This window comes from Salvelinus sp. IW2-2015, linkage group LG15, assembly GCF_002910315.2.
Source record: "Salvelinus sp. IW2-2015 linkage group LG15, ASM291031v2, whole genome shotgun sequence".
NCBI classification, from domain to species: Eukaryota; Metazoa; Chordata; class Actinopteri; order Salmoniformes; family Salmonidae; genus Salvelinus; species Salvelinus sp. IW2-2015.
In genome coordinates this window covers 25,831,461-25,857,959 of record NC_036855.1, presented here as the reverse complement: position 1 = coordinate 25,857,959, position 26,499 = coordinate 25,831,461, and the positions used below count along the sequence as shown (strand labels likewise).

Genomic DNA, 26,499 nt, shown 5'->3' with positions numbered 1-26,499 from the left:
CCAAACCAAAATAGAGACATAAAAAGGATCTCTAAGGTKAGGGCGTGACAGTCATGCACAAAGTAGATGTCCTAACCGACTTGCCAAAACTATAGTTTGTTAACAAGAAATGTGTAGAGTGGTTGAAAAACGAGTTTTAATCACTCCAACCTAAGTGTATGTAAACTTCCGACTTCAACTGTATGTAATAGCTGTGCTTGACTTGAGCAGGAGCTCACCGGAGCTGGGTACCAGCTACAGCACCTCAAATTTTCTACTGCTTGAACTCCTTTTCCTCTTATTGAATATTAGCTCAAAAGCATTGTGGAGCTCCTGCACCTAAATACAAATAGTACCGGCACCCAACATGAGTACCTGCACCTATTTCAGTCCAAGTCAAGTACTGGTAATAGCCTATAGGTTATCTAAATAAAGTATAGGTCAGTACACAATCTATTTGACTGTATATCAGATGTATAGGAAGCATACCTGTGTATTATGAAGTGAATGGTACACCTATTATTAATCAGTTGTGTAAAAAGTACCCAGTTGTCATACTTGAGTAAAAGTAAAGATACCTTAATAGAAAATGACTCAAGTAAAAGTGAAAGTCACCCAGTAAAATACTACTTGAGTAAAAGTCTAAAAGTATTTGGATTTAAATATACTTAAGTATCAAAAGTAAATGTAATTGCTAAAATATACTAAGTACCAAAAGTAAAAGTACAAATCATTTCAAATTCCTTATATTAAGCAAACCAGATGGCGCCATATTATTGTTTTTTTAATTTACAGAAAGCCAGGGGGCACACTCCAACACTCAGACATAATTTACAAACGAAGCATGTGTTTAGTGAGGCCGCCAGATCAGAGGCAGTAGGGATGGCGCCTTGATAAGAGTGTGAATTGGACCCTTTTCCTGTCCTGCTAAGCATTCAAAATGTAACGAGTATTTTTGGGTGTCAGGGGAAATGTATGGAGTTAAAAGTGTATTATTTTCTTTAGGAATGTAGTGAAGTAAAAGTAGTAACAAATATAAATAGTAAAGTAAAGTACAGATACCCCCCAAAAACACTTAAATAGTACTTGATAGTATTTTTACTTAGGTACTTTACACCACGGCTATTAATGTTTGATGACCCGGCACAATGACAGCCAAGAAAACAGTTAAAACCTAAAGTCAACAACAGAGAGATCAGCGGCAGCGCCAGTCAAGAGTCTGGCTACTCAAACTCCTTGCTTCAGCCAGACAAATTCAAGAGTTCATGTCAACGCAGTTCCTCATACTGTAGCTACAGCAAAAAACGACAAGAGACTAGATCATTTCCGGGATTGGTTCATTCTAATCGCGAGCCCTACCAGGAAAGAAGTCTCAGTTGACAGCGGTGTTCGGGTGCCGCATACATTTCAGATAGTAGACAAATGTCAACTAAGAGTAAAAACAGATTTAAACGAGACGTGTTTTACTCMTTGCGACACTTGGGACGCACGCACACCGAACAGTAAAACGGGTAAGTTTTGTGTGTCTGTATGTGTGTGTTGGGCGGAGTAGCCTAGGTGTGGCAGACATACCTAGAGTTGTGGTTGGCAGATCGTTTCAGCAACTTTCATGCCATCTCAACATGATGCTAAATCATGCTTTATTGGGCGGAATAGTTATTCTCCATACAAGTCGACAACTAGTGAAATAACTGACAGAGTATCTCGCCTACAGAACATAGCCCACAGAGCACCTGATCAAATAATAATGTAGGCATATCTATGATACAGGATGGGTTCCACGTGGATCTGATTCTCCTGGATCAGATACACGGTAATAGTGACACTAATACTCAGATTTTTCACTTGTCAAATAAAAAACAATGATTGCAAAGCTAAACAAACCATACAACTCTATGCACAATGACAATTTCTTTTAAAATTTTCCACATAAAATTTTACAAAAACACATTTACTTGAAGAACAGTGCAGATGCAAAGTTTGGAAACAGAATTATGTTTTGTGCTGTCATTCTGTTAACATTACATCTGCACTGTTGGAATGCACCGTGGAATTACCGTCCTATAGTATTCATATGTAGCCTCTATCTCTGTATCTGCTCCTCATTCTGTTTGGGGAATAATAGCTGTGCATTAATAAACAAAACTTTATGATTCACACTAATCAGTAGGGTTGTGACMATTATGGAATTTGGGGTAACAATTAATTGTCATGCAAAAGGACACTGTTGTCTTAATTGTTTTGAGCTTGTGATGCATCTTTGGAAAATGACCTACTACTTGCCTAATGAATATCACAGCTTGGTGACACCCCTGTCTCAACTGYTTTTGACCGCATTGAACTTTTGGAAATGAAGCTTCTCCTCCCGACCATGCCGTTCTGCTCGTAAAATGACTACCAACTTTATCAAATTCATGTAAAAATTTAAAACTGCTATTGGGTAAACTATATCTACTAGAATATAAAGTTGAACCTCCCCTTCTCCTAAAAATACATGTATTAAGACCATTTTTGTTGTTGTTGTTGTTGTTCAGGGTTATTGTCATTAAGTGTCGGTTAAACAATTATAGGATAACTTTGCCAGCCCTGCGAATAAGGCCTACATAGACAGCATGGTCAAACACGAATCCCTTTTATCCCAATAATAATGTAATGCTAAGTTTAAATGCATCAAATGTCCCATGTCTTGTAAAGATTGAGAACTACTTAAAGTTTGCCATAGATGCCAATATATAATTTCAGACTTGGTCACTCCTGCTATGCTAAATGCCCGAAACAGATGCTTTTTCTGATGTCAAAGCACTGGCTGTGTGTGTGTGTGTGTGTGTGTTAATTTCTTTCTTTCCTTAAACAACACCATGAACACGAAATGTTCTTCATATTGCTGTTCCAGAGGAGAAGTTGTGTTAGCATGCGTATGTGACCAGGTAGGTTCATCTACTGTACAGACAGGCATCAGTCAGGATGATGTCATGTCCTCAGCATGTCAGTCAGTCTCTCTGACAAGAGTTAGGTTAGGTTGTCCTCTAATGTTCATTCCCTTGTCACTCTCTGACCTGCCCCCCCCCCACTCTCTCGCTCTCCCCCCTTTTTCTCATCTCTATCTCTCCCTTCCTCTCTTTCTCTGCCCCCCCCCCCCCCCCTATCTATCTGACCAGATGAAATGTGCCTGTATGCAGATCTGTTTAGTAGTCTATAATTTACAGCTGTGGTGAATCCTCTGGTTAGCAGCACAGCCTGAGGCCTTATGCTTAGCTAGGCGGCCTCAATAACGTCACATGAAAAACTGCTGTGTGTGTGTGTGTGACATGACTGCTCGCTCTCTTCCTCTCTTTCGGGCAAATTCACTGCCAACTGTTACTGTTGCTCTAAAAGAGGATTTGGGTTTTCTGAAGAATTGGAAGCCTGTGTCATTACTGTGCAAGATTTATTTCAAAATGCCTTACAAATAGACTCCTCCCGCTCTCCATCTCTCAGTGATATGTGGTAGCAGGCAGCAGTATGCCATACGTGGACAGGCAGAACCGTGTGTGTGGCTTCCTGGACATTGAGGAGAAGGAGGGCAGCAGTCGCTTCCAGAGACGCTACTTCATACTGGACACACAGGGCAACACACTGCAGTGGTACATGGACAACCCCCAGGTACACACACACACAGTCATTATAGTACCTGTACAAACACACATGACCTCTGATGTGTCTGAGGCAGAGTGTGTTCAAATAGTGTGTGTGTTCCGCCGCTAGCAGGGTAGAGGAAGTGAGACTGGGAGTTGAAGGTTTTTATCTCTGCCTGCATAAGTGCTTGTTGTTAGGCTTGGGCGATACCCCGGTATACGGTATAAATGGTATATTTCGAAATACCGATGGTATGATTTTCAATGCATAAGTGCTTGTTGTTAGGCTTGGGCGATACCCCGGTATACGGTATAAATGGTATATTTCGAAATACCGATGGTATGATTTTCAATACTGTTTTAAATAAATAAATATATACGGTGCATTCAGAAAGTATTCAGACCCCTTGACTTTTTCCACATTTTGTTACATTACAGACTTATTCTAAAATGTATTAAATTACATTTTTTTCCCTCATCAATCTACACACAATACCCTGTAATGACAAAGCGAAAACAGGTTTTTAGAAATGTTTGCAAATAAATTAAAAACAGAAATACCTTATTTATATAAGTATTCACACCCTTTGCTATGAGACTTGAAATTGAGCTTGGGTGCATCCTGTTTTCATTGATCAGCCTTGAGCAGCTGTTTCTACAACTTGTTTGGAGTACACCTGTGGTAAATTCAATTGATTGGACATGATTTGGAAAGGCAAACACCTGTCTATATAAGGTCTCACAGTTGACAGTGCATGTCCGAACAAAAACAAAGCCATGAGGTCGAAGGAATTGTCCGTAGAGCTCAGAGACAGGATTGTGTCGGCAGATCTGGGGAAGGGTACCAAAAATTGTCTGCAGCATTGAAGGTCACCAAGAACACAGTTGCCTCCTCCATCACCCTTCCTAGAGCTGTCCGCCCGGCCATACTGAGCAATCAGGGGAGAAGGGCCTTGGTCAGGGAGGTGACCAAGAACCCGAAGGTCACTCTGACAGAGCTCCAGAGTTTCTCTGTGGGGATGGGAGAAACTTCCAGAAGGGAAACCATCTCTGCAGCACTACACCAATCAGGCCTTTATGGTAGAGTCGCCAGACGGAAGCCACTCCTCAGTAAAAGGCACATGACAGCCCGCTTGGAGTTTGCCAAAAGGCACATAAAGGACTCTCAGACAATGGGATACAAGGTTCTATGGTCTGATGAATACAAGATTAAACTCTTTGGCCTGAATGCCAACTGTCGCGTCTGGAAGAAACCTGGCACCATCTCTATGGTGAAGCATGGTGGCGGCAGCATCATGCTGTTGGGAGGTTTTTCAGCGGCAGGGACTAGTCATGATCGAGGGAAAGATGAACGGAGCAAAGTACAGAGAGATCCTTGATGAAAACCTGCTCCAGAGCGCTCAGGACCTCAGAATGGGGCAAAGGTTCACCTTCCAACAGGACAACAACCCTAAGCACATAGCCAAGACAACGCAAGAGTGGCTTCAGGACAAGTCTCTGAATGTCCTTGAGTGGCCCAGCCAGAGCCCGGACTTGAACCCAGTCAAACATCTCTGGAGAGACCTGAAAAAAGCTTTGCAGCGACGCTCCCCATCCAACCTGACAGAGTTTGAGAGCATCTGCAGAGAAGAATGGGAGAAACTCCCCAAATACAGGTGTGCCAAGTCTGTAGCGTCATGCCCAAGAAGACTCGAGGCTGTAATCGCTGCCAAAGGTGCTTCAACAAAGTACTGAGTATAGGGTCTGAATACTTATGTAAATGTGATTTTTCCATTAAAAAAATTCAATAAATTTGCAAACATTTCTAAACCTCTATTTGCTTTGTCATTATGGGTATTGTGTGTAGATCGATGAGGGGGGGACAACTATTTAACCAATTTTAAAATAAGGCTGTAGCGTAACAATGTCAAGGGGTCTGAAAACGTTCCGTGTGTGTGATATACTGTACCATTTCAAAAGTTTGGACACCTACTCATTCAAGGGTTTTCCTTAGTTTTACTGTTTTCTACATTGTAGAATAGTATTGAAGACACCAAATATTTGAAATAACACATATGGAATCATGTAGTAATCAAAAAAGTGTTAAACTAATCAAAATATATTTGAGATTCTTCAAAGTAGCCACCCTTTGCCTTGATGACAGCTTTGCACACTCTTGGCATTTTCTCAATCAGCTTCACCTGGAATGCTTTTCCAACAGTCTTGAAGGAGTTCCCACATGTGCTGAGCACTTGTTGGCTGCTTTTCCTTCACTTTAAGACATGAAGGTCAGTCAATCCGGAAAATTTCAAGAACTTCAAGTGCAGTCGCAAAAACCATCAAGCGCTATGATGAAACTGGCTCTCATGAGGACCGCCACATAAAAGGAAGACCCAGAGTTCCCTCTGCTGCAGAGGATAAGTTCATTAGAGTTACCAACCTCAGAAAATGCATCCCAAATAAATGCTTCGGAGTTCAAATAACAGACACATCTCAACATCAACAGTTCAGAGGAGACTGTGTGAATCAGGCCTTCATGGTTGAATTGCTGCAAAGAAACCACTACTACAGGACACTAATAATAATAAGAGACTTGCTTGGGCCAAGAAACACGAGAAATGGAGATTAGACTGGTGGAAATCTGCCCTTTGGTCTGGAGTCCAAATTTTAGATTTTTGGTTCCAACCGCCGCCTCTTTGTGAGACGCAGAATAGGTGAACGGATAATTTCCGAATTTGTGGCTTGGAGGAGGGGGTGTGGGGGTGCTTTGCTAGTGACACTTTTGATGATTTAATAAAAATTCAAGGCACACTTAACCAGCATGGCTAACAGAGCATTTTGCAGCAATACGCCATCCCATCTGGTTTACGCTTAGTGGGACTATCATTTGTTTTTCAACAGGAAAATTACCCAAAACACACCTCCAGGCTGTGTAAGGGCTATTTGACCAATGCAGAGAGTGATGGAGTGCTGTATCAGATAACCTGGCCTCCACAATCACCTGGCCGCAACCCAATTGAGATGGTTTGGGATGAGTTGGACTGCAAAGTGAAGGAAAAGCAGAATGCCAATAGTGTGCAAAGCTGTCATCAAGGCAAAGGGTGGCTTATTATAACTGCTTATAACTGCTTATAACTAACTAAGTTATGTATAACTATAATAAATATATATATCCAGCTCAGGGCTACAGCTATGCATTTGCTTTGGTAACTTGCTAGCTAAGTGGCTAGATATGAAGGTCAAGGTCAAGCTTCTTGGTTACATCAGAGACATTCAATCCCCTCCTGGATCAAGATCCCTGTTGCCTAAATTGTTCTGCGTCCCCTCAAAAAAAGTATATACACAGGTATATATTTTTATTTTATTATTTATAGCAGCCCTTGTGTGCACATTCGGTAATACTGTATACCCTGGTATGGTACAGAAACAGTTTGACGGTATGAAAATCTGGTTGCCGCCCCACCCTACTTGTTGTGTTACTGTGTTTATTACACTGTATGTCTGCCTCTAGAACCTGCCTAGTGGAGCGAACGCAGTTGGGATTCTGCAGCTGACATACATCTCCAAGGTAACAACACCCTTAAACAGACTTCTTAGTAAGGGCAATGTTTTTGACTGATTCCAGACTCTCATCTTCTCTCTCATCTCATCTGCTCCTCTGTTCGGGGGTTAGGTGAGCGAGGCCACGGGGAAACAGAAGTCCAAGACTGAGTTCTGCTTTGGTGAGTCAAAGTGTTTGTTTGAGTGCTTTTGTTTGCTTGAGTATGAGAMTGTAAGGTCTTCTCATGGCCCTGGTGAAACACGTACAGTAAAATGGGTTCAGTTGTGTGACATATGAATCGTTCCATGTCATTTTCAACAAGCCATGACACCCACCATCTCAGATTGTTCTGAAATTGTTTCTGTAGTTTGAAACATCAGCATTCTTCAAAGTGTTTGGGAGAGATTGAGATACATTGTCTAGATAAAGTAAGATATTGTCAGCGTATAATGATATGATGTTTTCCGTAGAATTGAGAGAGATTGGTGTAATTTATTTTGATTGCCGAACTGCCTGGGCCAGTGGCTCCATAGACAGGTTGGTTGTTTAGCAACAAAACCGATGTGTGTGCAACTATGGGGCAAAACAGACAGAGTTCGTTTCGATTGTTGACAATATACAGTTGAAGTTGGAAGATTACATACACCTTAGCCAAATACATTTAAACTCAGTTTTTCACAATTCCAGACATTTATTCCTAGTAAAAATTCCCTGTCTTAGGTCCGTTAGGATCACCACTTTATTTTAATAATGTGAAATGTCAGAATAATAGTAGAGAATTATTTATTTCAGCTTTTATTTATTTCATCACATTCTCAGTGGGTCAGAAGTTTACATGCACTCAATTAGTATTTGGTAGCATTGCCTTTAAATTGTTTAACTTGGGTCAAATGTTTTGGGTAGCCTTCCACAAGCTTCCAAATTTTCAATGGGATTTATGTCAGGGCTTTGTGATGGCCACTCCAATACCTTGACTTTGTTGTCCTTAATCTATTTTGCCACAACTTTGGAAGTATGCTTGGGGTCATTGTCCGTTTGGAAGACCCATTTGCGACCAAGCTTTAACTTCCTGACTGATGTCTTGTGGATATATTGAAGCAACATCTCATAATTTTTCCTCCTCATGAGTCCATCTATTTTGTGAAGTGCACCAGTCCCTCCTGCAGCAAAGCACCCCCAAACATGATGCTGCCACCCCCGTGCTTCACAGTTGGGATGGTGTTCTTCGGCTTGCAAGCCTCCCATTTTTCCTCCAAACATAATAATGGTCATTATGGCCAAACAGTTCTATTTTTGTTTCATCAGACCAGAGGATAATTCTCCAAAAAGTACGATCTTTGTCCCCATGTGCAGTTGCAAACCGTAGTCTGGATTTTTTTATGGCTGTTTTGGACGCAGTGGCTTCTTCCTTGCTGAGAAGCCTTTCAGGTTATGTCGATATCGGACTTGTTTCTGTGGATATACACTGCTCAAAAAAATAAAGGAACACTAAAATAAACACATCCTAGATCTGAATGAATGAAATATTCTTATTAAAATTACTTTTCTTTACATAGTTGAATGTGCTGAAACAAAATCACACAAAAATGATCAATGTAAATCAAATTCATCAACCCATGGAGGTCTGGATTTGGAGTCACACTCAAAATTAAAGTGGAAAACCACACTACAGGCTGATCCAACTTTGATGTAATGTCCTTAAAACAAGTCAAAATGAGGCTCGGTAGTGTGTGTGGCCTCCCCGTGCCTGTATGACCTCCCTACAACGCCTGGGCATGCTCCTGATGAGGTGCGCGGATGGTCTCCTGAGGGATCTCCTCCCAGACCTGGACTAAAGCATCCGCCAACTCCTGGACAGTCTGTGGTGCAACGTGGCGTTGGTGGATGGAGCGAGACATGATGTCCCAGATGTGCTCAATTGGATTCAGGTCTGGGGAACGGGCGGTCTATAGCATCAATGCCTCCTCTTGCAGGAACTGCTGACACACTCCAGCCACATGAGGTCTAGCATTGTCTGCATTAGGAGGAACCCAGGGCCCCACCCAGCATATGGTCTCACAAGTGGTCTGAGGATCTCATCTCGGTACCTAATGGCAGTCAGGCTGCCACTGGCGAGCACATGGAGGGCTGTGCGGCCCCCCGAAGAAATGCCACCCCACACCATGACTGACCCACCGCCAAACCGGTCATTGCTGGAGGATGTTGTAGGCAGCAGAACGTTCTCCACGGCGTCTCCAGACTCTGTCACGTCTGTCACATGTGCTCAGTGTGAACCTGCTTTCATCTGTGAAGAGCACAGGGCGCCAGTGGCGAATTTGCCAATTTGGTGTCCTCTGGCAAATGCCAAACGGCCTGCACGGTGTTGGGCTGTAAGCACAACCCCCACCTGTGGACGTCGGGCCCTTATACCACCCTCATGGAGTCTGTTTCTGACCGTTTGAGCAGACGCATGCACATTTGTGGCCTGCTGGAGGTCATTTTTGCAGGGCTCTGGCAGTGCTCCTCCTGCTCCTCCTTGCACCAAGGCGGAGGTAGCGGTCCTGCTGCTGGGTTGTTGCCCTCCTACGGCCTCCTCCACGTCTCCTGATGTACTGCCTCTGCCTGTCCTCGTGTAGCGCCTCCATGCTCTGGACACTACGCTGACAGACACAGCAAACCTTCTTGCCACAGCTCGCATTGATGTGCCATCCTGGATGAGCTGCACTACCTGAGCCACTTGTGTGGGTTGTAGACTCCGTCTCATGCTACCACTAGAGTGAAAGCACCGCCAGCATTCAAAAGTGACCAAAACATCAGCCAGGAAGCATAGGAACTGAGAAGTGGTCTGTGGTCACCACCTGCAGAACCACTCTTTATTGGGGTGTTCTTGCAATTGCCTATATTTCCCACCTGTTGTCTATTCCTTTGCACCAAAAGGGCATATGACATTTATTGTCAAGTCAGTGTTATGCATTCCTTAAGTGCAGACAGTAGTTAGATTTCACACAGAGAAGGGGGATGTTAGACTTGTGAGTTCAGCATTGATGTGTTATAGTAAGTGTTCCCTTTATTTTTTTGAGCCGTGTAGATACTTTTGTACCGTTTCCCCATCATCTTTCACAAGGGTGCCGTTTGCCTGGTTGTTCTGGGAATTGGAATTTGCACTTTTTCGCACCAAGGATAGTCAACTTTCATCTAGAGAGGAGACAGAACACGTTCTCCTTTCCTGAGCGAGAGAAAGGTCCCCATGTGTTTATACTTGCGTTACTATGTGTTTTGCTACAATTGAAGTTTGGTTACCTTCAGGCGTTTGCCGAAATTGCTCCCAAGGATAACCAGACTTGTGGAGGTCTACAAATCTTTTTTCTGAGGTCTTGGCTGATTTCTTTTGATTTTACCATGATGTCAAGCAAAGAGGCACTGAGTTTGAAGGTAGGCCTTGAAATACATCCACAGGTACACCTCCAATTGACTCAAATTATGTCAATTGGCTTTAGAAGCTTCTGATAGGCTATGTCATCATTTTCTGGAATTTTCCAAGCTGTTTAAAGGCACAGTCAACTTAGTGTATGTTAAATTCTGACCCACTCGAATTGTGATACAGTGAAATAATCTGTAAATATTTGTTGGAAAAATTACTTGTGTCATGCACAAAGTAGATGTCCTAACCGACTTGCCAAAACTATAGTTTGTTAACAAGAAATTTGTGATGAGTTTTAATGACTCCAACCTAAGTGTATGTAAACTTCCGACTTCAACTGTATATGTATCTTATCCAGAGCGACTTACAGTAGTGAGTCTTTTTTCTTACTGGTCCCCCATGGGAATTGAACCCACAACCCTTGTGTTGCAAGCGCCATCCTCTATCAACTGAGCCATATAGGACCCATGTAAGCGATATTTCATCTCCAATGTTTATTGAATAAATAAATGCATTTGCACAATGAGCACTTGTTGTATCTCAAATACATCATTACAGTTGTTGGTTAGCTAGCAAGAACATGTTTTGCCATATTAGCAATGACATGAAATCAGTCAAAACACCTCAAAACAAGACATGGTATCAAGAACAAGATGAAATGAGCCACTTACGATTCCCCACATGACAGTTTCTTGTCATTCTTGCTAGCAATCTGGCCATCCAGACACACAACAACACTGGAACCGCGCACACCGTTTTTGTGACGATATCAGCTAACCCATCTATAGACAATGAAAATAGCAGAGGTGAGATGGGATCACCTTGCCTGCTACTTCTGGTTATTCTGAACGGAGCAGAGCAGGTATTGCCTGTTATTACTATGGCTGAGGGATTGGRATATAGTATTTTAATCATGTGTTAAGGTGGGCCTTCGCGCTTCAGCAAACAAAGGAACAGGGGTGCTCAACAACAATGACAAAAATCATGAATGGCTTACTAAGAAAAACTTGGCTTGATTATTTTGGTCTCTGTGTCTCTGGATTCCCAGACACCCAAATATCACTTATGTATATTTTGACATGGCTTATTGATTAACGAGACACAATATCTATCTTATTATGTTATGCTATAATTTACCATTTACCTTGATTTCTTTTTTTCTTTTTTTTTTACATTGTTGTGTCTCAATTGGCTACTAGGCTATAAATAGAAGCTATGTGCAATGGTCAGGTCACTCTGAGGAAGACGTCAGCTTGACGTCAAAACGTCAAGACACCTGTTTGCATCCTGTACAATTGATTTCTTATTGCTCAATATAATCCATCTCTGTCTATTTTTGTTGAGTGCMCCAACTTCTTTTTACCTCAAATTAGTCGTTTTGGAAGTTTTTCTTGGTAAGCCATTTTCAGTATTTTAGTCATATTAATGAAATTGGTGCCAAGTCCCATATGTTCCAAAACCGACCAACGATATGACCATTTTAGTCTATCAAAAGTTTTTTTGTGTCGAGAGAGTGAGAGAACTGCACAAGCAGCTTTGGTTTCTGATGAAGCATGTAAGACGGGGATCATCAACTAGATTCAGCATCGGGACAATTTTCTTAAGTGGATGGTCAGGGGGCTGAAACATAATTACAAATTGCAATTGACTGCAAGAAGCAGAATTTCAACCCTTGTTTACATTTGCAGGTTTTTTTCTGGATCAAAATAGGGCTTCGGTGGTGGGCGTGGTGGTGGTGTGGCCATCGGCATGYCCAATGGTGCTGTCGCCAACTGAAAATTTAAAAATCCCTTGTGTTGGCCGCAGTGACAACATTTTGCTGTTTTAAAGCTAATTTCTTGCAATTCTGCACATTTTGCCAGGTGGCATAGATAAAATGTTGCAATTTTAAAGCTAATTTCCTGCAATTCTACACATTCTGCTATGAGGCTGAGAGAGAAATTAGCAGTTATAAAGCACATTTTCTGCAATTCTACACATTTATGCTATATAAGTGACATTATAGCAAAATCAATGGGGGGCCCATGCCATGGCACAAATACTCCTGAATGCATCAATATATATTTTTTTAGATTCTCTCTTGACTATCTAGCTTTTATTTTGTTGATTGTTAGTTCTCAAACACGATCTTATTAAAAAATATATAGGTCCCTTTTCTACATACTTTATATCTGGTTTTAGTCGTTTACACTGAAAATGTTTTTCCAACCTGAAAATGATTTCCAACAAATCATTTTTGGGGACATAGACATCCCGAAAAAACAATCAGGCGGCCCACCCAATACTTTTCTATGCAGAAAACAGCGATCACGTACACTGAGTATACAAAACATTAAGAACATCTTCCTAATATTGAGTTACACCCCCCGCCCCTTCTTCCCTTTTGCCCTCAGAACAGCCTCAATTGGTCGGGTCATGGACTCTACAAGGTGTCAAGTGTTCCACAGGGATGCTGGCCCATGTGGACTCCAATGCTTCCCACAGTTGTCAAGTTGGCTGAATGTCCTTTGGGTGGTGGACCATTCTCGATACACACGGGAAACTTTTGAATGTGAAAAAACAGCATTGTTGCAGTTCTTGACACAAACTACTATACCGTGTTCAGAGGCACTTAAATATTTTGTCTTTCCCATTCACCCTCTGAATGGCACACATACACAATCCATGTCTCAATTGTCTCAAGGTTTAAAAATCCTTCTTTAACCTGTCTCAACCCCTTCATCTACACTGATTTGAAGTGGATTTAACAAGTGACATCAACAAGGGATCATAGCTTTCACCTGGTCAGTCTATATCATGGAAGGAGCAGATGTGTGTAACGTTTTGTATACACAGTGTATATCTCTCTATTATATGTGGAAATACTTTGGAACAGATTTCCAAAATTAATATCAGTTGGCGCTGATTTTCAGTTTTTTTTTTGTCTTTTATGTCCAACAATAAAATTKTAAAAACTAAAAAAGAGTTCCTGATGTAAGATATGTAATAGACGACAAAGGTTATCTGAGGATAATAATTTAACAAACTCGCTTTGGTCTGGATGTACCATTTTGGTTAAGTAAGTTTTGAGATGGAATGACAGAATGTTTGAAAATAGCTGTATATCTGTGTTTTATCAAAGATGGTGAGAGCACTGTGTGGCATCTTTACCTTTTATTGAATAAAACCAAAATTAGTGCCTTATTTTTATAGTCATCAGGCCAGGTAGTCCTGAGGCATGGTCCTAGGGCTCAGGTCCTCCGAGAAGGAGAGAAGAGAGAGAGAGAATTAGAGGGAGCATACTTAAATTCACACAGGACACCGGATAAGACAGGAGAAATACTCCAGATATAACAGACTGACACTAGCCCCCTGACACACAAACTACTGCAGCATAAATACTGGAGGCTGAGACAGGAGGGGTCGGGAGACACTGTGGCCCCATCCGACGATACCCCCGGACAGGGCCAAACAGGCAGGATTTAACCCCACCCACTTTGCCAAAGCACAGCCCCCACACCACTAGAGAGATATCTCCAACCACCAACTGACCATCCCGAGACAAGGCAGAGTATAGCCCACAAAGATCTCCGCCACGGCACAACCCAAGGGGGGCGCCAACCCATGCCAAATCTTTTATTTACGTCCCTTCCAAATGACCCTTTGTGATTGGCTGTGTTAGTCATTTCGAGTAATAGTTGACTTAATTGGTTCCAAAATATTAAATAGACCTCAGAAGGAATGCTGTCCCAACCAGGTCATTTGTCTTTATTCATGTTATCCAATGTACTTTTTAAGTTCATGGAGAGAGATTTGGTCTCCCATCAAGCTGGCTTCCTCAGTTGAGAGAAGAAGAGTTCTTACATCTTTAAAAAGGACTCCGTCTGGCTTGGAGTGGATTTACAATCAGAGGGGTACAATTCTTTATAGAAACGGGGGAATCTTTATGTCATGTGTGCTCCCTCCGGCCTCTAGGTCACCAGGCTGCTCGTTATGGTGCACACCTGTTACCATCGTTACGCGCACCTGCGCATCTTCAGACTCACCTGGAGTCCATCACTTCCCTGATTTACCTTCCCTATATATGTCACTCCCTTTGGTTCCTTCCCCAGGCATTATAGTTTCTGTTCCTGTGTCATGTCTATGCGTTGTTCGTGTTTCTAATTTTGTATTATGTCGTGTTTATTTATTAAAACACTCACTCCCTGAACTTGCTTCCCGACTCTCAGCGCACATCGTTACACTTTAGTTGATATAATTTGGGTTCTGATAGTAATTCACCTGATTCAGTTTCAATGGTTACAATATCCGCTAATTACTGCGAAGCTTGTTAGCCAGAAGACAACTGTGTCGATTACCATGAAACTAATGCTTAAGTTTATCTCGAGGGATGGAATATTCTGCTCTCTCTCTTATCAATAGATTTAGTTCTGTCTTGACGTTGGAGAGAGTAGTTGCACTGAAAAAAGTATTTGTTGAGAACGCTCTAACTTTGTTAACAACTTTTCCAATTCTGATATCTTTTTTAAAATGTGATTTATTCAGCCCAGATGCAAATGTAGTTGCATTGTTTTTAATAAAACCTTTGTCCCATAAAATCAGAGAATCATCAACTGAATTTTTGTTAATAATTATGAATTTGTTCAATTCAATTTCATGTGTGTTCCTCGGAGCATTGCTCTATCAATGTGGTTTTAGACTATCAAGATAGTTGGACTGTTTGATAGAACTATTAAGGCCTTTCAAATTCCACAAGAGAATAGCTAGTGTTGTCATTGTTTTACTAAAATGTAATTGTTATCCCACCCATTGGTCCGCTCCCACTTAGAAGACCCTCTCTATAAACCATTGACACTACTTTATGGTAAATAATGCAAGCTACTTCAATGACAAATTTCTTTGAACAGGGGAAAAGAAACATGACCATATTCACAGGGAATACATTACATGGTATGGAGAAGCAAGCCACAGCTTCATACTACTTGTCAAAAATAGAGAACTGATACTGTATACTGGTTGTTGGGGTGGGATTGGCATGGAGTGTGAGGCTTCCGTGGGTGGCTTTAAAAATATATATATATATACTGTATATATATATATATATATACAATTCCTCATGTCTTACTAATTGGTAGGAAGACGTTTGGTCCGAATCGGATGTTGGGTACTATATTAATTGAATATTATCAGAATCCTATACATTAAAATGGCCAATTTGGGTGCAATCAGTTAGCTTAATTTCTCATGGATTAAATGATATTTCAACAAAATAATGTTTCAGAAAATGCTAATCGTATCGGTTGCGAAGAACAATCTAAGATGGTGGGTGTCAACCCTCTTTCTGGTGCTTTTTGAGGTGGAACAACCCATACCTGTTCTGTCCTCCTTGCAGTGATCAGTGCTATTATAACCTCTGTATTTKTGTATATCACTATGTATATCACTATGTCTGCAGTGATCAATGCCGTGTCTCGGCGTTATTTCCTCCATGCCAACGATGCTGCTGACCTGAAAGACTGGGTCCTCGCTCTGAACAAAGCTACCAAGATCACTGTGAGTACCCCAACTCCTGTAGCTAACGTTACCATTAACATATGGTAACATTAACATAACATATGATTCATCTAATCATTACACGTATAACCAGGTGTGTAACTTGCGGTCATGACCCCCCGCCCCCCACCCCATATGAGAGACAGGTAAATTTGCCCTTATAAAAATTAATTAACAGCCTTGGTTTCTCAAATAACTGCCTCGCCTGGTTCACCAACTACTTCTCAGATATTCAGTGTGTCAAATCGGAGGGACTGTTGTCCGGACCTCTGGCAGTCTCTATGGGGATGCCACAGGGTTCAATTCTCGGGCCGACTCTTTTCTCTGTATATATCAATGATGTCGCTCTTGCTGCTGGTGATTCTCTGATCCACCTCTACGCAGATGACACCATTCTGTATACTTCTGGCCCTTTGAGCACTGTGTTAACTTACCTCCAGACGAGCTTCAATGCCATACAACACTCCTTCCGTGGCCTCCAACTGCTCTTAAATGCTAGTAAAATCAAATGCATGCTCTTCAACCGATCGTGCTCGCACCCACCCGCCCGACTCGCATCATACTCTGGACGGTTCTGACTTAGAATATGTGGACAACTACAAATACCTAGGGTCTGGTTAGACTGTAAACACTTCCTTCCAGACTCACATTAAGCATCTGCAATCCAAATTACATCTAGAATCGGTGTCCATTTCGCAAACAAGCCTCCTTCATCATGCTGCTAAAATACCATCGTAAAACTGACTATCCTACCGATCCTTGACTTTGGCGATGTCATTTAAAAAATAGCCTCCACACATACTCAGCAAATTGGATGCAGTCTATCACAGTGCCATCCGTTTTGTCACAAAACCCCATATATACCACCACTGCGCCCTGTATGCCAGGTCCTCGCTTCATATTCGTGCCAAACCCACTGGCTCCAGGTCATCTATAAGTCTTTGCTAGGTAAAGCCCCACCTTATCTCAGATCTAGTCACCATAGCAACACTCACCCATTGCACATGCTCAGCAGGTATATTTCACTGGTCATCCCCAAAGCCAACTCCTTCTTTGGCGCTTTTCCTTCCAGTTTCTCTGCTGCAATGACTGGAACGAATTGCAAAAATCACTGAAGCTGGAGACTTATATCTCCTCTCTAACTTATAAGCATCAGCTGTCAGAGCAGCTTACCGATCACTGCACCTGTACACAGCCCATCTGTAAATAGCCCCAACTACTCCCCATATTGTTATTTATTTTTGCTCTTTTGCACCCCAGTATCTCTACTTGCACATCATCATCTGCACATCTATCACTCCAATGTTTTATTATTTCGCCACTATGGCCTATTTATTGCCTTACCTCCCTAATCTTACTACATTTGCACACACTGTATATAGATTTTTCTATTGTGTTATTGACTGTACATTTGTTTATCCCATGTGTAACTGTGTTGTTTTTGTCGCACTGCTTTGCATTATCTTGGCCAGGTCGCAGTTGTAAATGAGAACTTGTTCTCAACTGAGGTGAATTACAAAAGTACAAATTTGATTGATAGGGGAAATAAATTCCCACCATAAAACGCCAGGCAGCTACTTGGTTTCTGTGTCTTGACACAACACAGTGCTACTCCTTTCCTCATTTTACGATTGGACCCCCCCCCCTCCCTACCCCCCCCACCCCACACACACACCGCTAATTATGCTTTTGGTTGGGCACGCGCACATACTCTCACAATCTCTCATCTAGAATATGAGGAAATGGTGAAACAGAACAGCATGATTTGTGTTTTGAGGTTTCACAGAGCACATTCCAGCACAGTGTGTGTTGAATCCTATATTCAGCCTGTGGGGGGGGCTTTCCACACATACACTGTTTATAATATAATACTGTATATACCATTTAGCAGATGCTTTTATCCAAAGTGACTTACATTCATGTGTGCATACATTTTATGTACATGTGGTCCTGGGAATCAAACCCTATCTTGGCGTTGCAAGTAGAGGTCTTCACGGAGCCACTTGTACCTGAATACCCGAGACCCGATCCGGGACGTGAGCAAGTCCGGATCCAGAATTCTAAATAATGTCACGTGTCTGGGCCGGATCTGATTTGATTTTCACGGGTCTCAGGTATGTGTAGTTTCAACTGACTTGTCCAGAAGGACCCATACAGATCAGAACGCGACTGCTGCAGTAGAGCGAGAGAGAAATCGTATAATTTATGCTGCTGCTCTTTACTTTTCACAAGAGTGGCGCGTGAAGCTTGTTGTTGGCCAATCATAAGTCATCAAAGCGGCAATAGGCAACAGTCAGAGCCTCCGTGTGTGGCAAAAGTTAGGACATATCTAATCAATGGAAGATGGAATTAAAATGAAGGAAAGTTAAAGGAGAAGGATGAGCTACAACAACCAAGAGCCAACAGGTAGGCTGCTACTTTATATTCTGAATGGAGTTGTTGTTTGTAACTGTAAGATGAGAAAGCGCATGCAGCTTCAATTAGCCTAGATGGTTAGTTAACCAGGTTCTCCTGGTTTGATGCAGTCAAGACTGGTACTACGTGATCATATTGGATGATAAATAACCTAGCTACAGTATGGCAGCTATTAGTCTACTATAGTGCGAGTCGGCTTGTTTGGTTGCGGTCTCTCCCTCCCTGTTCCCGTGTCACACACTCACACACACAGCACGGCCCCTGCTAGAGCGTCACCTCCCCCCCACGCTTTATCAGCTCCGGTTAATAAATTACCTTAAAAATATACTTTTCTGCTGCTTCCCTCACTCGGATCAGACCGGGTCTGGATCTGACCAGGTCTATACGGAACTGGTCTAGTTGTCCTTGTGTCCATTTGGAACGGGTCTCTATATTAAAAAAGTGAATTCATACATATCTGTTCCGGATGGGAATGCCTCAGGTCCATTTCGGAACGGGTCCAACTTTTTGGACCCGTGAAGGCCTCTGGTTGCAAGTGCCATGCTCTACCAGGACCACACACATCTGCTGTTTGTGCTGTGGAGCTGCAGTAAAGATCTGAAACACACACACACTTCTTGACCAGAGAGTTTAATGCTGAAGGCCTGTAACTCCTCCCTCCACACTTCTACAGAAGGCTGAGAGCAGCAGTTAGTGGTTATGTCCCAATAATCTTTATTTTATCTGTCTTTTTTCTCCTGAAGTGTGCACTCGTTCACCACTCCACATAAATTTGAAAACATTGGATTGGTGTAGGCCTAGAGGGAGTTTCCATATACAGTGCCTTGAGAAAGTATTCATACCCCTTGACTTATTCCACATTTTGCTGTGTTACAGCCTGAATTTAGTTTTTTTTCTCACYTATCTACACACAATACCCCATAATGACAAAGTGAAAACATGTTTTTAGAAATGTTTGCAAATGTATTGAAAATTAAATTCGGAAATATCTCATTTACTTAAATATTCACACCCCTGAGTCAATACATGTTAGAATCTTCAAGCTCTGTCAAGTTGGTTGTTTATCATTGCTAGACAGCCATTTTCAAATCCTGCCATAGATTTTCGAGCTGATTTTAATTAAAAACTATAACTAGGCCACTCAGGAACATTCATGTCGTCTTGGTAAGCTACTCCGGTGTATATCACATACACGTGATTAGCAGATGTTATTGCAGGGGTATTGAAATGCTTGTGCTTCTAGCTCCGACAGTGCAGTAATATCTAACAAGTAATATCTAACAAATTACACAACATATACCCAGTTCCCAACAAATCTAAGTAGAAATTAATTAAGACTCTATACATATGGACAAGCGACGTCAGCGGAACGGACTAAGATACAGTAGAATAGTATAGAAACAACAGTATATACAGTGGGGAGAAGAAGTATTTGATACACTGCCGATTTTGCAGGTTTTCCTACTTACAAAGCACGTAGAGGTCTGTAATTTTTATCATAGGTATACTTCAACTGTGAGAGATGGTATCTAAAACAAAAATCCAGAAAATCACATTGTATGATTTTTAAGTAATTCATTTGCATTTTATTGCATGACATAAGTATTTGATACATCAGAAAAGCAGAACTTAATATTTGGTACAGAAACCTTTGTTTGCAATTACAGAGATCATACGTTTCCTGTAGTTCTTGACCAGGTTTGCATACACTGCAGCGGGGATTTTGGCTCACTCCTCCATACAGACCTTCTCCAGATCCTTCAGGTTTCGGGGCTGTCGCTGGGCAATACGGACTTTCAGCTCCCTCCAAAGATTTTCTATTGGGTTCAGGTCTGGAGACTGGCTAGGCCACTCCAGGACCTTGAGATGCTTCTTACGGAGCCACTCCTTAGTTGCCCTGGATGTGTGTTTTGGGTCGTTGTCATGCTGGAAGACCCAGCCACGACCCATCTTCAATGCTCTTACTGAGGGAAGATCTCGCGATACATGGCCCCATCCATCCTCCCCTCAATACGGTGCAGTCGTCCTGTCCCCTTTGCAGAAAAGCATCCCCAAAGATTGATGTTTCCACCTCCATGCTTCACAGTTGGGATGGTGTTCTTGGGGTTGTACTCATCCTTCTTCTTCCTCCAAACACGGCGAGTGGAGTTTTAGACCAAAAGCTCTATTTTTGTCTCATCAGACCCATGACCTTCTCCATTCCTCCTCTGGATCATCCAGATGGTCATTGGCAAACTTCAGACGGGCCTGGACATGCGCTGGCTTGAGCAGGGGGACCTTGCGTGCGCTGCAGGATTTTAATCCATGACGGCGTAGTGTGTTACTAATGTTTTCTTGAGACTGTGGTCCCAGCTCTCTTCAGGTCATTGACCAGTCCTGCCGTGTAGATCTGGGCTGATCCCTCACCTTCCTCATGATCATTGATGCCCCACGAGGTGAGATCTTGCATGGAGCCCCAGACTGAGGGTGAATTGACGCGTCATTTGAACTTCTTCCATTTTCTAATAATTGTGCCAACAGTTGTTGCCTTCTCACCAAGCTGCTTGCCTATTGTCCTGTAGCCCATCCCAGCCTTGTGCAGGTCTACAATTCTATCCCTGATGTCCTTACACAGCTCTCTGGTCTTGGCCATTGTGGAGAGGTTGGAGTCTGTTTGATTGAATGTGTGGACAGGTGTCTTTTATACAGGTAACGAGTTCAAACAGGTGCAGGTAATACAGGTAATGAGTGGAGAACAGGAGGGCTTCTTAAAGAAAAACTAACAGGTCTGTGAGAGCCGGAATTCTTACTGGTTGGTAGGTGATCAAATACTTATGTCATGCAATAAAATGCAAATTAATTACTTAAAAATCATACAATGTGATTTTCTGGATTTTAGATTCCATCCCTCACAGTTGAAGTATACCTATGATAAAAATTACAGACCTCTACGTGCTTTGTAAGTAGGAAAACCTGCAAAATCGGCAGTGTATCAAATTCTTGTTCTCCCCACTGTACATATGAGATGAGTAATGCAAGATACAGTATGTAAGCATTATTAAGTCAACGAGATACCGTAGAATAGTATAGAAAACAGTATATACACATGAGATGAGCAATGCCAGATATGTAAACAGTATATTTGGCCTTGTTTTAGGTTATTGTGCTGCTGACAGGTGAATTTGTCTCCCGGTGTTTTTTGGAAAGCAGACTGAACACCAGGTTTTCCTCTCGGATTTTGCCTGTGCTTAGCTCTATTCCGTTTKTTTTTATCCCAAAAAACTCCAGAGTCCTTGCTGATGACAAGCATACTCATAACATGATGTAGCCACCACCATGCTTTTAAATCTATAGTGTGGTACTCAGTGATGTGTTGTGTTGAATTTTCCTCAATCGTAACGTTTTGTATTCAGGACATAAAGTCAATGTATTTTCTTTTTTACTTTAGTGCATTATTGCAAACAGAATGCATGTTTTAGAATATTTTTGTTCTGTACAGGCTTGCTTTTTTTCACTCTGTCATTTAGATTAGTATTGTGGAGTAACTACACTGTTGTTGATCCATCCTCAGTTTTCTTCTATCACAGCCATTTTACTCTGTGAAATCACCGTTGGCCTCATGGTGAAATCCCTGAYCGGCTTCTTTCCTCTCCGGCAACTGAGTTAGGAAGGACTCCTGCATCTTTGTAGTGACTGGGTATATTGATACACCATCCAAAGTCGAATTAATAACTTAACCATGATCAAAGGGATATTCAATGCCTGCTTTTTTTAATCCACCTACAAATAGGTGCCCTTCTTTGTGAGGCATTGGAAAACCTACCTGGTCTTTGTGGTTGAATCTGTGTTTGAAATTCACTGCTCGACTGAGGGACCTTACAGATGATAATTGTATGTGGTGGGTGAGGTAGTCATTAAAAAATAATGTTAAACATTATTATTTCACACAGTGAGTCCATGCAACTTCTTATGTGACTTGTTAAGCAAATTTTTACTCCTGATCTTATTTAGGCTTGCCATAACAAAGGGTTTGAATATTTATTGACTCAATTTTTTAAAACGAATTTGTAAAAATGTCTGAAAACATCATTCCACTTTGACATTATGGGATATTATGTGTAGGCCAGTGACACAAAATTTCAATTTAATCAAATTTATATTCAGGCTGTAACACAACAAAATGTGGAAAAAGTCAATGGGTGCGAATACTTTCGTAAGGTACTGTAGCAGTCATTTTCTTTCCAATCCATGAAGGGAAGTGTCACARTTCGGGAGGAAGGAGAGATTATTGGAACCTGTGTCAGAAAGGTCACCACTGTCTGTGGCTCTGTGAGGTTGAAGTGTGGTGCTGCTCTGTTTCTTCTCTATTGTCACCTGCCCTCACACAACTCTCGCTCTTCCACTTCCTCTTTAACTGCCCTGTATTCCCGTTGAAGAAACCCTGTATGCCTTATGGGCCTTGTTTATCTCACATTTCCTGTTTATCACTCCATAAATATGTTATAATGCATTTATAGTTTCATAGGATATCAATAAGTAAACCTGAATGGTAATGTGTTGTTGGCTAAATGCCAACTGCTAGCTGTATGTTTGACTTATTGCTCAAACTGTTGTTTTCTGTAGGTCCCTAAAGCAGGGCCTCTCCAGCACAGATCAGAGGTTTCTACAGTAACCGGTGAGGCAGGGGGTAAGAGGCTGGCCTACAAGACTGAGATCATCGGGGGAGTGGTGGTGCACACACCCATCTACCAGGTACTATGGTCTAGACCAAATACACTATTGCCATGATGACAATGAAGATGGCGGTAATGATGACGTGATGATGATGATGATGATTGTGTGTGTGTTGCAGAATGAGGGGGAGGAAATGGAGGTAGGGGACAGGAGGGTCTCCTCTGTAGGCAGTAGACCAGGTGTACTGAGGTGTGGCTATTGTGTCAAACAGGGTAACGTGGTGAGTACACACACACACACACACACACACACAAGCTCGTACACACACACACACTTTTGAACTAATCTGTTGTGTGTTTCAGAGGAAAAGCTGGAAGAGACGTTTCTTCACACTGGACCACAACGCTGTCAGTTACTACAAGTGTGAAATGGTGAGGTCATATCCTGTCCCTCTTCTCTCCTCTGTGTGTGGCTCTGGGTAGTAACGCTGTTGCTGTTTAGACCTCAGTGGGGTGTAATTACAGATGTCCTCAAATGGATTTGGGATAGGAAATACAAACCAAGCCAATACATTGTAGGAAAAAACATGTGTCCTCCACGTTTAAGTCTTTGGTTCTGCTTTTGTGTGTTTAGTTTTCTGTGTGACAGATATGTCAGTGGAATAGAGTAAAGTGGTGTTTTTCTGATGCACGTGTGCGCGTGCGTGTAACCTGCATTTGATATGTATTTCAGGATAAGGAGCCTCTGAGAGCTGTTCCTCTGAGAGACATTCAGAAGGTCCATGAGTGTCTGGTGAAATCTGGGTGAGAGTCACACACCTCTCTTTCTCTCGACACCAGACCCAAACACACACAAACACAGAAGCTCAATGTCTTACCCACTCCTCTCTGTCAGGGACCTGCTGATGAGAGATAACCTGTTTGAGATCATCACCAGCTCCAGGGTCTTCTACGTCCAGGTAGGGGGGGGGGGTTGTCAGTTGGGCTTCCATCTGTGTTGACTCCTCTCTGGCTTGATGCTCTGTTGCTCATGTGTGGCCTTACTTCTGTTTTTGGAGAAATGGACAGGATGTTTTTTGTGAATTGGAGGAGAACTTTCCCAACACTTAACCGTAAGAACAATAACATCCCTTGTCCCCCCATGGGAGAACAGCTGACTAGGGGCAGGGGCCTCAGATCACAGAGAGGTGTGTGTGTGCTTACTGAGTTGTTTAAGCGTGATGTGTAAGCATGTGCTGGTTTTGTTGCAGACAGACACTCCAGAGGACATGCAGGGCTGGATCAGAGACATTGAGTTGAAGATACAGGACTTCAGAGGCTCTGCCAAGGTAAAGGTAGATTTAGATACATACGAAAGCCTCATATCACAACTCCTCAGAATTTGCCCCACATGACCCGACGAACCGACTAGCAATTCAGACCAGTACTATTAGTGGTCCTTATGGCATGCCCAAATGCAAGCGTGATTCAGTGGGGGAATTGGAAAAATGGAATCTCTCTCTCTCTCTCTCTCAGGGTTCTGCATTTACGTTTGCCTCCTCTCTGTATCGCCATGGTAACACCTCCCACCGTGGTCGCCAGGGAGATGACAGGAGACCCCCACTAGTGAAGTCGTGTTCCGTGGCCCCGGGGTGGCAGCCCTGGACCCCTGTACCCCAAAGAGAGGCTCCCGCTCTGGGCACACTGGACAAGGACAGTCCCTTTAGCAATCTGCCCTCCAGTCTTTCCTCTCGCTCCACCTCTTCCTCCACCTCCTCATCTTCATCCTCCCCCTCCACACCCACTCTCATCCCACAGGGGGTCCCAGCTCCAGCCCTAGCCAGTGGTGTGGGGGTCCCAGCCTGCCCTGGCCCCATAGCTCCAGACCCCTCCAGCAGCCGGAGGAGACACCGCTCTCAGCCTCAGCCCCCCAAAGACCGCAGCTTCCCTTTCAGCCTGGACGATGATGGCATCCGCACCACCGACGTCTAGAACCAACCACGTCTAAAATCAACCACTTCTAGAATCAACAAAACTCTGCATCCAACAATATATAGAACCACCATCTAGAACCAATGTGTAGACAAACAATGACACTTGTTTGAGTGCTTTCTACCGTTGAAAGACTGAACCTCCCTCCCCCACCCCCTTCTCCTCTGCTCTAAGAGTTTCACAGGCCTGCTGCTGAAGCTACGTCTGCTGTGGGTCTGTTTGCTGAAGTAGCCCTGGTGGGGGAGGGTAGTGATGTAAACTGTGGTTCCTTGATGCGTTCTCTCACTGAGGGGTGTGTCAGTAGTGGCTGTGGGCTTTTTGTATAGAGGGTGACTCAGAGAGAGCAGTGTTGGGCAGACTGGGAGGGGTTATCAGTATTAGAGTGTCTGGTGGAATGTGAAGGATATGTTATATTTTATTGTACGATTTCCTCTTTAAACTTGAATGTAGTCCACCCAGGTACTGAGATGAAGGAAGGTGGATGCTGTGGTGGAGCCTGGTCTGTCTACCGAACACCCTCCACTAGTATAAGTCAGCTGGTCTTTTGCTTGTATTAACCAAGGTTATGTCCCAATTGGCACCCACTATGGGTCCTGGTCAAAAGTAGTACACTATATAATGAATATGGTGCCACTGCCAATTGGGACCGAACCCAAGGGTCCCATTCAATCAATAACCTGGTCATGGAACATGTTAGTGTCCGTGGCTCTGCCTGTCGGTAGACAGTCCTGTTCCCTTGTTAGACTGCATCCAATTGCGTCAAATCGCTACATCAGCAGCACATTTTGTATATATGCTTTTAGCGTATTTCTGCATGTTCTTCCACAAACGGGATTCTCTTGCTCAAATGCAAATGATCTACTATGGTAATGTGTCACGTCACATGTTGTGTTTTGCCTGCCTGCACCTCACCGACCCAGGTCCAGGTGTGCTTTTCCCTTCTCTTTAAACTTAACCTGTCATGTTTCTGATTCTTTATACATAGACTCCTGTTGTAAATCACAAACATCAATATCTGCTTTGTGTGTGTGCTGTGTGTGTGTGTTGTGTGTGTGTGTGTGTGTGTGTGTGTGTGTGTGTGTGTGTGTGTGTGTGGTGTGTGTGTGTGTGTGTTGTGTGTGTGTGTGTGTGTGTGTGGTGTGTGTGTGTGTGTGTGTGTGTGTTGTGTGTGTGTGTGTCAGACATCGGTTCAATACTATTTAATGTATTGTAATGTTCAATACATTTGAAACATGTATCAGATACCTTTATTTGAAAAAAACAAGTAGTTGAATATTGGAATGTATATGGACATACACTTGGAAAAGTATTTGAAAATACTCATACACTCCCATACATTTAACCCAGGTATTTGAAATAAGTATTTGAATATACTTTTAAAATACAATTTGGTCGACTATTTGGTTTTTTACAAAT

The 26,499-nt window shown here is 42.5% G+C and overlaps 1 protein-coding gene across 1 annotated transcript; it reads left to right on the top strand.

The window, feature by feature from the left end:
* Positions 1-1,283: 1,283 nt before the first annotated feature.
* Positions 1,284-26,093, top strand: LOC111975032 (pleckstrin homology domain-containing family A member 2-like). Its single transcript, XM_024003180.3, has 12 exons — positions 1,284-1,490; positions 3,457-3,621; positions 7,084-7,140; positions 7,246-7,294; positions 15,948-16,045; positions 23,063-23,191; positions 23,292-23,393; positions 23,476-23,544; positions 23,846-23,916; positions 24,008-24,071; positions 24,363-24,440; positions 24,628-26,093. The coding sequence occupies exons 2-12, from the start codon at positions 3,481-3,483 to the stop codon at positions 25,081-25,083; spliced, it is 1,314 nt and encodes a 437-aa protein (XP_023858948.1). The 5' UTR covers positions 1,284-1,490; positions 3,457-3,480; the 3' UTR covers positions 25,084-26,093.
* The last annotated feature ends 406 nt before the right edge of the window (positions 26,094-26,499 follow it).

Coding starts and splice junctions, on each gene's coding strand:
- LOC111975032 (XM_024003180.3), top strand. CDS start 3,481: ATGCCATACGTGGACAGGCAGAACCGTGTGTGTGGCTTCCTGGACATT. Junction 7,295..15,947: donor CAAGACTGAGTTCTGCTTTG/GTGAGTCAAAGT, acceptor CTATGTCTGCAG/TGATCAATGCCGTGTCTCGG. Junction 24,441..24,627: donor ACTTCAGAGGCTCTGCCAAG/GTAAAGGTAGAT, acceptor TCTCTCTCTCAG/GGTTCTGCATTTACGTTTGC.